General features: G+C 33.8%; 1 protein-coding gene across 1 annotated transcript; it reads right to left on the bottom strand.

The window, feature by feature from the left end:
- Positions 1–682: 682 nt before the first annotated feature.
- On the bottom strand, positions 683–10,595 carry LOC146952183 (hyperosmolality-gated Ca2+ permeable channel 2.1-like). The gene is made up of 12 exons (XM_085741100.1): positions 10,253–10,595; positions 8,848–9,206; positions 7,688–7,834; positions 6,884–6,947; positions 6,568–6,777; positions 5,751–5,927; positions 4,473–4,771; positions 3,361–3,637; positions 2,864–3,139; positions 1,329–1,562; positions 1,087–1,258; positions 683–1,004 (listed from the first exon to the last, which is right to left on the bottom strand). The coding sequence occupies exons 2-12, from the start codon at positions 9,123–9,125 to the stop codon at positions 832–834; spliced, it is 2,307 nt and encodes a 768-aa protein (XP_085597226.1). The 5' UTR covers positions 9,126–9,206; positions 10,253–10,595; the 3' UTR covers positions 683–831.
- Between the last annotated feature and the right edge of the window lie 1,461 nt (positions 10,596–12,056).

Below are 12,056 nucleotides of genomic sequence, written 5' to 3'. Positions count from 1 at the left end.
ATACTATACTCCATCCGGTCACTATTATAAGCAAAAATCAACTTTGGTTCATTCAATAAATGATGTATTTGATCTATATTATTGGTCAAATACATCATTTATTGAATGAATCTAAAAAGTTGATTTTTGCTTATAATAGTGACCGGAGGGAGTATGTAAAAGTCAGGGTTCGAACACCGAATTCTCCACTTATCCACCTACTGTGAATTACTAGCCATGATGCCTACTTGAAGAGAAAAAAACAGATTTTTTTTAAATGCATGTTTGTGTTAATCAATAACTAATAAGCATAGGACATGCTGAGATTAGAACATACAGTTAGTATACACATTTAATAACAGCAAACCTACATCCATCATTAAAGAGAATTTTGAGAATCCATGTGTAGTTTTCATAAACGTACAAACTAAGTTAAAGTTATACAACATCAACCGTTTCATGCCATTAGATATGAATCATATGATTAATTCATACCAATCTGTTATTACAGCTACTGGTAACGCACTCATCACGACTCACGCGTCCCTTGCCATCACCATAGTTTTATTTTAAGTGTTACAAATATTTAATATGACATTGTACAGTCCAAATATCCTTTTTACACTTGAATTATGTAAATGGAAATGGAAATGAAGAGAATATGACACCCTCAATAGCCACTTCAGCTATCAATTTTCAAATATTGCTTGCAAATGCACAACATTTTTATTCTGGAAAAATTTTAATTACGTCTATGTTATCTGTCTATCTTTAATTGGATTTTTTTTGGGGGGAAAACCATTTACACAATTTACAATTTAAATATTTGATAAACAATGAATCAAGAGACAATCATAATCCATCTTTAATTAGATGTTCATGCACTGGATCGGTCACATCAGGAATATTCTTATTCAATGTACAAGCGGGATCGCTCACTTGATTTCCACCAAGTACCGATATATCCAAAGTCGGACTCAGTGTGCGATGGATAGGTCCTGGTCTAGTCTGTTTAATGACTACGCCTGAAAAATGAAAAGCAAACATAGCCAAGTTATAAACATTGCCCAGAAAATTGAAACCTCAACCATTATAAAGCAAACAAACCTTTCTCGATATCTTCTGAAGTCCCAGCAATCCCCTTGTCCTCTGGTGGGCTGGAGCATTCAGATGGGCTTGGGGCATGCGGCATGGGTTGTTTGTAGGCCGAACGCAATTGTTCATAAATCTCTTCCATCTTTCCACATTGTTCATCTTTCTTATCCAAGTCAATAAGAATCTAAAACAAACAGAATTTAGTTTAAAGCTGTGGATGAAAAACTAAGGAGCAGCGAGAAAGGGAGATTTACCTGTGCTGAATTGCTTCTAAATACTGGGAGAAATCGTTTCCTACAGTACTGGTGAAAAAGAATGGTAACAATGAGCAAGGGAACAATAAATCCAGCTGAAACTGTGGAGCGTTTTAGTCCAAAAACCCCAAGCGCGATAAGTTGAGCAAATAGCAAAGAGCAGACCGTTGCGTTGTGTGCAATAGGCCAATATTGTCCCCCACTATCGTATTTTGTAATGTACACGTTGATAATCTGAAAAGGGCTAATAATGTCATTGCAGAAGCTTTTCCTAAATGTTAAAAATAAATCATGGGAACATTCATTTAATGACACAGAAGGAAGAATGTGTCATGTATTCTGGTTAACAAATTATCCTAGCAACAAATAAAACGTGATCACATATTCACATATCATATCACACTTTTTGTTTTTTCTTTTATTTCCATCTGACAAGAAAGAATAAGAGAATCAAACATAAGAATCAAGTCACCCATTTTCTAATTCTCAAATATGCAATCAAGACCTTGATAAAAATAGAAGATACAAATGATGTTTAATGATCAAATTTTGTACACTATCAGTCTGACCATTTCAGCCAAAAGTGTAAAATATCCTTTACTAAGGTTCATTGAGAGCCATGCATTATACCAGTTTCACCATCCTTTAATAATTCCTATATTATACCAGTTTCATTTGTCAAAACAAAATGACGTGAACCATGCTGCACCCCACCAACAACAACAACAACAACAACAACCAAGCCTTATCCCACTAAGTGGGGTCGGCTACATGGATCAAATGACGCCATAGTGTTCTATCAAAAACCATATTTGGATCCAACTCATTGACCTCTAAGTCTTTTCTAATGGTTTCTCTAATGGTTTTCTTAGGTCTTCCTCTACCTCTTTTAACCTGACTCTCCTCCATTTGATCTACTCTTCTTACAACGGCATCTACGGGTCTTCTCTCTACATGTCCAAACCATCTAAGCCTATTTTCTGTCAGAGAATGCTGCACCCCACCATTCTCTCAAAAATAAACCCTTGCCACACCTTACTCCCCAATAACTTAATCACTTAAATCTCACATTACATAAAAAAGTGAGAAATGGTTACTACTTGAATCTAGTAATTATGTATGACCAAATTTATTAGATATTAAGGGGGTGCATGGAAGAGTTTATTTAGCTTACCGCATTAGCATCGTCTTCATCTTATTTTCATAAAACTCCCTAAGATAGCTTATGGAAACATCTTATAGAAAACTTATACGAAGTTTACCCCATTTTATCTTCACATCTTATATATTAAACTCTTATATGATAAGCTTTTATAAATTTTAGCCTTTTCAATAAAAAGAAAACTATAAGTATTTATATTGAATAAATACTTAATCGAACTATTTATCCAAATACCCCTTAATTCCTAAAATAAAATACAGTAAATAAAAGAGAGAATCTCCAAGCAAAACCGGGGAGTGTTTGAGCATAATGGAAAATTAAGAACAATAAATTCCATAAAAAGAGAAGAGAAACATGTGATAATAATACTAACCTGGTTTCGGTAAACAAGATAAGCAAGGAAAAAATAGATCAATAAGAAGGGAAGCATTAGAGGTGCCAGAATAGAACAGGTGAACCCAAGAAATCCAAACAGTAATAGCCTAGGAACTTCTGTATGGTATGGAAAAGTTATGCCATTAAGTGTATCATCCTTAACCCTGAGTAGGAATCTCTGGAATAGATTGTATAAAAGAGGACAAACTTGCAGAAGTTCAAATCCCAGACTTGCCCAACCAGATGACAAAATGTAAGTCGTGAAGAAGGTACCCTGCATACCATGAAAAAACCTAGTTAATCACGAATCACAGAAGAGCTATCTCTGTATCTCTTCTAAAAGTTAAAGAGTGTTCATTGTATGTAATACATTCAAGCACACAAAATCATTTCAACAAGAAAAATATAACAATACTCTAGAACAGAACAAAATGGGTCGAAATAAAGGGTATGCGATTTAAAGTACACTGTCATCTAGGAGTCTAGATAAACCACCTGAGCTGGCACTGCCTTTGCAAGTGTTGCAGGCAGGTCTTTTAAGCTAGAAAAGACTAAAAGTTGACTGATAAGAGAACCATATAAGACATTAACAAAAAATACATTCCAGATTGTGAAGTACAAAACTTTCCAACATGCACTTTTCTTCCTTCCACTGCGGGAAATAGGACCCTCAACTGTTGAAAATAGCATCATCAATGGTGGAACAAAACAGAAAAATAAAACCAATATCACACTTGGTAGGTAACCAGTCACCACCCGCCTCACATATTGGCTGCAAAAGAAAGATCAAAAGAATTAATTTACAGTGAACTTTACAGCAATTCAAAAATTTAAAATATATATCTAAAACTCCATATTCCATGTCTGATTTAATATGGTAAACCACATTTTTTTTCTCTTTAAAAATGCTGAAATTACACTGTCCTCCAATCTAATTTGAAAGTTATAATTTTCCTCCCCCAAATAAGATGAATATGCTTTTCACTTCAGTCTATTGTAAACAGGTTTGGTGGGGAGTAGGGACATTTTTTTCACACCATCATTCAAATGGGAGAAGACTTTAATTTGCTTATTTTAGATGGCAGTGAGATATATAAACACAAAACGTTGGCTCTGCTTATGTGACAAATCATAAACTTTTTTTATTCCGTGAAGCTAATTGTCATATTACAATTTTACTAGAAAAGATTCTAACTTTGTCCATTGGGATTACAAAGCAAAATTTCTACTAGTGAGCTAGCACCCCATGGACAAATCATAAACTAGTTAAAATGCAACGAGAAACTTCAATGAGCATGTGAATACTTACACAATCACAACTGACAAGCAGAAGAGAGGATAAGTTTAACATAGTTAACTAGTTCAGTGCTTTTTTTATCAATTTCTTTTTAGTAATTTTTCAAGAAAACATTGCCATACCTATAAAGAAGCTCTACATACATTATGTATATTAAAGCACCTATGTAGCATATAAAAATGCAGCGTAACACAATTTAAATCATGCATAATTATTCTTCTCAAAGTCCTGATCCATGTTTTTGGTTAAAAAATGTGAGTTCAACCAAAGTCCACGATGTTCGTTCCTAATAGATGCAAAAACGCCTTACTTTTTAAGTACCCCTGCCAGAAAAGGAAACATTTTCTGAAGTTTTTCTAGTTGAGTCAAGCCTTGTACCAACCCAACCGGGAAAAGGAACACAAGCATGAAGGCAATCGTAGCAGAAAATGTAGCCATCTTACGGATCCAAATTTGCCTATATGGTACACGAATGTTGGACCAGTGAACATCGTGTGGTTCAGGAGCCATGTCTGTCGCCCATAACATAGGATTTGATGTTTGTAGAGTCTGTGCAGCCATAAGAGCAGCATACCGACTTTTAAAGAACACAAAAGCAGCTGGGAATTCCTGCATTAGAGATCCAAACTTGAAGCATAAATTAGTGAGCATAAAAAATGTTATCTAATCTGAAATTATTTACATACTTCATGTAACGACTCAATGACAACAAGGATTATAATAACCTGCATTTCATTAGATAATAAATAATGATAAAGCACGCAGAAGAAGATAACACTAATCCTATTAAGTTGAGACATCATAAAAAAAAGTAATGGTTTGTCATGAATAAATATAGTGCTACAACAACAACAACCAAGCCTTATCCCACTAAGTGGGGTCGGCTACATGGATCAAATTACGCCATAGTGTTCTATCATAAACCAAATTTGGATCCAACTCATTAACCTCTAAATCCTTTCTAATCCTTTCTATAGTGCTAGTGCAAAACAATCTATAGTGCTAGTGCAAAACAATTTATCCAACAATGACAGGTTCATATATGTGGCTAATACACAAGACGGAAACATTAAACATAAATATGAAACCTGTCAAGTGAGGACCGAACATTGGGCAATGAAGAGCCAACAAGAATGTAAGCTCAGTGTTACAAAAATGGAAATGCTATAATGAATGAGTGATTAAGCAGGACAGAGTTAGAAATGAAATTGTTAGGAACCAAAGAATCACTTCCATTAAATGAATGAGCTCATAAGCAAAGCATGAGCCATTAGGTACAGGTCTAAGAATGATTTTAAATCCCAACAAACCCAAAAGAATGCCGCTCCATCGATGATTATATATCCGTCCACGTTACACAAAAATCAAATATATAGAAGTCAAAGCAATTACTTAGAAATTAAATTTGTTGAAAATATGTTTTTCTTTTCTTCTCATACAATACAACAGTATCAACTGATCTTGATCACACATTAAAGTTCTAAATGCAGTAGTTCAATGCCAAATCATGAAAATGAAAATTCACATTCGTTGTAATTATATAAACTTCAATTGTAATTATATAAATCAATTCAGGCAGAACAGATACCCTTTTCCTCGTATCTATGTCAGTGTAGCATGTTCTCTCATGAATACTACCCATCTCATTAGAAACCATCTTAAAAGAATCTGTGGAATTTCCCAAACAGCAACATGGCACAACACCTGGCTTGCAACTATTTTCCGATGAATCTTTAAGTACCTTGCACATATGTTCAGCCCCGTCCTGGGGAAAGAAGATTTAAATAAAACAAATAAATGTAAAAAACTGTTCTCTCAAGAAGAGTAATACAAGTTTATATTATTGAAAAAAAAAATAATACTACAAATATAATTAAAAATTGAGAGAAGTTATATACTCAAACTTCAAGAATCATAATCAAAGCCCAAAACCAGGGAGAGGGGGTGAGATGCTTTGAATAGAATATATTTTCATTGAATGTAAGTTTAATTAAGTGATTATAGTATTGATATAAATGGTATTTTCTTATTGATTCTATTTTATATGGGAATGCAACAACGTTAAAACTCTTGAGAGGGAGCTTTGCGGCCACTGTGGTCATACCCGACCTAAGAGATTAATCTTTACAGTTGCACGTGGAGGTTACACAGTATACGCCAAAAATTATAGTACATTTATATGGATTAATATAAACATATATATTGTATTTTGAATTTTTTAGGATCTTATGATCCATGTTGTTATCTCAACTTCAACTACCTTGATCATATTACAAATCATATTCAAAGAAAATTAATATTTCTCTTCTCTTTTTATTTAAAACCCCATAGCTTGAACAAAAAGAAAAAACAGCATGATGATGAAATGCTAGCATACAAATATTTTCAAAAGGTAAGATTCACACCTTCAGTTTCTGAACTTTGCCACACTTATAAATCATTTGGTGAGACAGATAGGTTGATGCGTGGTACTGTGAGAAGAATTTGTTCACTGTATCACAGTATGATTCGCTTATAGACCAGGGAATTGATCGGACAAGAATAGTAAAATGACTTAGACTTGGAGGAGATCCAGTAATATGTAGTAGCCTCAACTTAGTAATGCTCTTGTATTCCTAAACAAAAACACCAATTGACTAGTCATATTTAAGAATTGGAAAACAAAAAGAAAAACAAAACTTGTTGGTTATTATGCTAAAATAGGCGGAGAAAGCTCCTTACAAAGTAAAGGAGAGTGCAAGCTGCAAGTGTTATGATGTATAATGCAAGACAATGAGCCCAAAGCCTGACATACAAAAGAAGAAATAAGTATTCTTGAATAAAATCATGAATTATTACTTTATCACATCTAATTTTTTAAAAAAGAACAAAATAAATATAGTAGAACGACCCTGGTCTATAGTAACTTTAATTTCACATTTTCTTCTGTATAATTCACTCTTTCATATTTTTGAGAAAAAAAAATAGCATAATAAACTCCAAATAAGGGAAACTCAAGTAATTTTACTCAGCCACGAAGGAAAAGCCAAATATGAAAAAACAAAAGGCGGCCATTAAAGGACATAGCAGAACCACATTTTTCTTTGAGCATTGTTCATTCCTGCCTATGAAGCTTCGAGTAAGCTTTTATATTCTATTCCTTTCTCAGCTTGTACATACTACTGGATCCAAGTGAGGGGATGGGGAGTGGGCCAACGTCTTGACCAACTGAGTAATTTGCCACACATCTGTAATGTTTACTACAACAGAAAGATTATTTCTTACAAGGTGGATATGTTGGAGGGAATCATGGGGAATGAAGGCAAAACAACAATTTTGAGTTATTCAGCCTCCGGCTTGGGAATTCAGCTTTGTGAGATGTGGGATATTTTCTTCTTTCAATTTTATCATTTCTTTTTTCAGATTGTTCAGAAATAGTTCATTGTGTAACCTTTTTATGCTGAAGCTACAGGCTTTTCATGATTGTTTTCTGAGTTTCCATCACATAATTAGCACTTACATTGAAAAATAAGATATAACTCTTACCATTTTGAACCTTCTTCGACATTCTCAATGGTAAATACATCCAGTGACTCCAAAGGTATATGCTTATGTAGTCTGCCTTTACCGTAATAATTCACAGGAAGCACTAGAACAGTGCAGATGACACCAGTGATGGAAAAAACTCGAATACTGTGGGAGTCAAGAGCAACATTGACAGTTAGCCTAGCCTCAAGATGGACAATCGATTTTGTTTAAGCCTATTAGGTTTTTATTTTATTTTATTTTGATTTGAAATAACATAAAATGGAGTGAAACCAAACACAGTAAAACCAAGGCAAGTAACAAAGGTTGAGCATAAAGATTTGTTGCACGTACATATATTCCATACAGAGTACAACAATGCAATCTCAAACTTAACATCATGATTTTAGTTGAATGATGAGTCAACTGCCATATCTATATCAATTAGGCGTTATGTATAATCAACAACAATGTCGCTACTTTCTCTGTGAGCACAAATCTTAATAATGGTTATGGATATATAAATGGTTAAGGAATGCAGAAGCATTCTTATTCATGCAGAAAATCATCATTATTGGTGATAGACGTTTAGAAACACATTTACCACAGATCATGAGATCAAAGCATAAAATTTAATTGCATCACATTGGATTTTTAGCAGCTGTACTATCCAAGAGAAAAATATGCAATCAAGTGTGCATCTTAAATGGATCTTCTATTTCCAAGCCAATTTCAATGTTTGTCTTCCCTTTGGCACAACCACTCAAAAGATTGACCTTCATGAGAAATCATTATTGATGATGAAACAAGGCAAGGAAAATCATTTACAAAGTCATAAAATTGTTGTGCAACAGTTAGCATGCTAATTAACATTGACCAGAAAATTTGTATGGTGCATGATGCATGTGAATACTATCAAATATTTTATTCCTGACATGAATTCTTAGGAGCGTCAAGTGCATCCAGAGAGTGGAATTTGAAAAAACATTAGAGTGAGCTTAATAGCATCTTCACTTCCACTTATCTAGGTATTAGAAATCCTTACATGGTAGGTTTAGTAGATTTCAGGTTAAAGTAAGACTCGGATAACAAAGCAATTCAAATTAACTAGTGCAATATTCATCAAGATTAACACAAGTCACAAAGCTTAAACTAACAATGTTTTAGAAGGATTGAACAACCTGAACACGACTATCCTTACAAAAACTACAGCATCCAAGCCACCAATAGCCAATATCTCATTCTCAGATGTTTCCCATGCTTTTAATATCCAGCTAGGAGAGGGAACAAATCTTTCCAGCCAGAAATCAACGTGTCTAGAATACTGAGATGCTAGCCTCCGTGCAAAGTACACATTAACATTGCTGGGCTGTTTTCTTAGTATAGAATAAAGTGAAAAGATCACCACACACACAACGATATTAATTCCAGCAGAAGTTAAAAGAGCAACAATGTCCATCCTTGCTCCCTATACTATGAAACTTGACAAATATCATAAACGATGAGGAAAGACAATAGAGATCCAAATCATGACCATCACCTGAAAGAGTTAAAATTGAGTCAATGTCTCAGTAAATTTTAATATAATAATGACACTAACTGGTGATGAAATTGTCAACATTCTTACTCCATAACCCAATGCAAGTTATGGATTATTTGAAAAGCTGTTCGTACAAGCATCCAAAAAGCTACTTAGCATCAAGTTACATAAATTACATGTATCTTTTTACCAACAGATACCAATCAATAGCATGCTTAACATAGTCTAGAATCACTGAAAATTTCAAATCATATTTTAATTGAATTTAAATTCATTTATCATGTTAGGAGATTATTTCAAAGAGACTTGATATTTTGAATTGATTTACAAATCAAATTCCATATTCAAAACGTATTAAAAATCAACTTGAACTTTCTTTATCATCCAGAGGTGACCCTTGGTGTGTGAGTGCGTCCACGTGTGTGTTTCTTATAGGAAAAATAGGGCACCAACTCCATACAGGGATTTACAACAAGTGCATGACTTAACAAAGGAAGAGGAAAAGGCCAATTCTAAAAATCAAAACAATAAATCAGATCAATTCATAAGATACTTAATCCCAAACACACTCAAAATGTTCAATTTTGTTGGTAAAATAAAAAATACAATATTGAATTTGCAATTATAAAGCACAGACACAGGACACAAACACGTCTAGACACACGTTGACATAGATAATAATTTAAAAATGACATAATTCAATGTATTGTGTAAGTGTCGGACACTATTGTGTAAGTGTCGGGCACTGACGCATGTCAGACACCAAACACACCTTCAATCGGAATTTGAAAAACCCTACTTAGTTTCCGTGAAGAAAATTGAACAAAACTGAAAAGCAGTTCAAATCACTATCACACTACAGTAACAAGTATAATTGAACAAAATTAAAATTATATACTTATCTCTCTAAACAAGAAAAGATTAACACACATAACTGAAACAGATTCAAATTAACACAACACATATCAAAACAATGATTAGAATGAAGCAATAATCAAAATTCCAAGCAGAATTGAAGAAAACGAGAAAGAGAAAGAAAAATGTACCAGTGCACGGATGAAGAATTCTTCGATAAAAGTCAAAACCAAAACCAAAAGAGTAGTTGAATAAGCGAATGCTGAATGAAAAAGCAAAACAAAGAAGAAAGTGAGGCTTAAAAGTTTAAAATTCACAGAGAATCTCGCGTGTGTTGCTTCTACTTCACCAGAACGTGCGTTTGTGTACACATAAAATTGAATTCAAACGCAATAATCCAAAATCAAAAACCCTAAGTTTTTGAATTTGTTCGCGAATTTTCCTAACCACTATTTATTTCTCTTCACACCACCTTGTAATGTGAATAAAAATCAAATAGGGAATCGTAGCAAATAATATCAGTAGCCAAAGTATAATCATTTAGTCACAGAAAAAGCCACTTTATAGAATAATTAATCATATATAACCATAATTGAATTCAAAGCATATAATATAAATAAAAATATTAATTCATGATTGGTACGCGATTGTGGATTAATGCATGTTAAGTTTAATTAATTATTAATTAATAATTCGTTGAATTGAAACGATGAAAGAGAAAAATAAGCGGGAGGGATGGATCTGCCACGTGGCAAACACCAAGGCGCCAACCACAAGTGTGTAAGCATAACCGCCCTAACTGGCCACGAAATGAAAGTGTTTCGGGTACGCTGTGTCGCGGTGTATGACGCACGATACGGTGTCACGTTCCATGATGGTGCCAAGTGCAGATAAATTGTTGTACCGACTTGTTTGGGTAGAATTTTAAGACACGGTGTGTGGTGGGCCCTTTACCCACGTTTTGGTTGCTTGATGTGGACCATGTTGGGGCCCACTAATGGGCTGTTTGAGAAGAATTATGCTCTTCTCCGAACATATTTTGCTCGCGCCCAACTGAACTTCCCAAAATACCCCTACGTGAGTTAACTCACACAACGTGAGTTAACTCATACAATTATTAATTTCAGTGTGAGTCAACTCATGCAGGTGTTAATTTTCAGCGTGAGTTAATTCAGGCAAGTGTTAAGTTCAGCGTGAATTAAGTTGCGTAGCGCATGTTAAGATGCGCAGATTTTAACACTTGTGTTACCTAACTAACACAGGGGTATTTTCGGTATTTTAGTTGGGCGCGAGCGAAATATGTTGGGAGAAGAGCATAATTCGTTTTAGAATTGGACTGGTTGGAATCTCATCAAAGAAAATTGTTCTTTGAAGGTTAAGAATTACATATTCATCATGATGGACAATGAGTATATTCGTGTTTATTATGAGATTGAGAACCAATTACTTCATGTATAAAGGTTTTTAGAATAATATAAATTAGGGTCATGTTAACCGGTGTCTGGGACACGGGTTAATGATAGAAAAAAAGATTGTGTGGTGTTAGAACTCACCTAAAAAATAGATTTCAATGTTTTGTAACTTAAATATTCATTATCAGAGATTTTAACAAAATAAAAGTCATACCATTTAAAAAAAATATCTCTCTCAATGATTTTTATGAGAAACCACTCAAGTGTGTGACTAAAGTGGTGATATTAATAGTAATTAATTACAAATTATTGAAATCTATTTTTTTATGTTAATTTTGCTAAGATCTCTATAGTAGGGCGGTCTTAGTGACTTTTAAAGACTAGCTGACTTTTCTATCCATACGGAGAAACCTTGATTCTTTGTGTGAATATGAATTAGCCCATTGAAACTCCCCTTTTCATATTAATATAAATAGAATTGAAAATAAATTTTTTCATATACTTTTACATTACCCCTCTTGTTTTAAAGAGAGAAACATAGGGATAAGCTTTATTTCATCCTTAGGAATCATTTGGAGTTTCG

Source organism: Medicago sativa, chromosome 1 (genome assembly GCF_051527215.1).
Source record: "Medicago sativa cultivar Bolivia chromosome 1, Bolivia_mono, whole genome shotgun sequence".
NCBI classification, from domain to species: domain Eukaryota; kingdom Viridiplantae; phylum Streptophyta; class Magnoliopsida; order Fabales; family Fabaceae; genus Medicago; species Medicago sativa.
The sequence above is the reverse complement of the archived record's forward strand: the minus strand, read 5'-3'. Positions and strand labels throughout refer to the sequence as shown.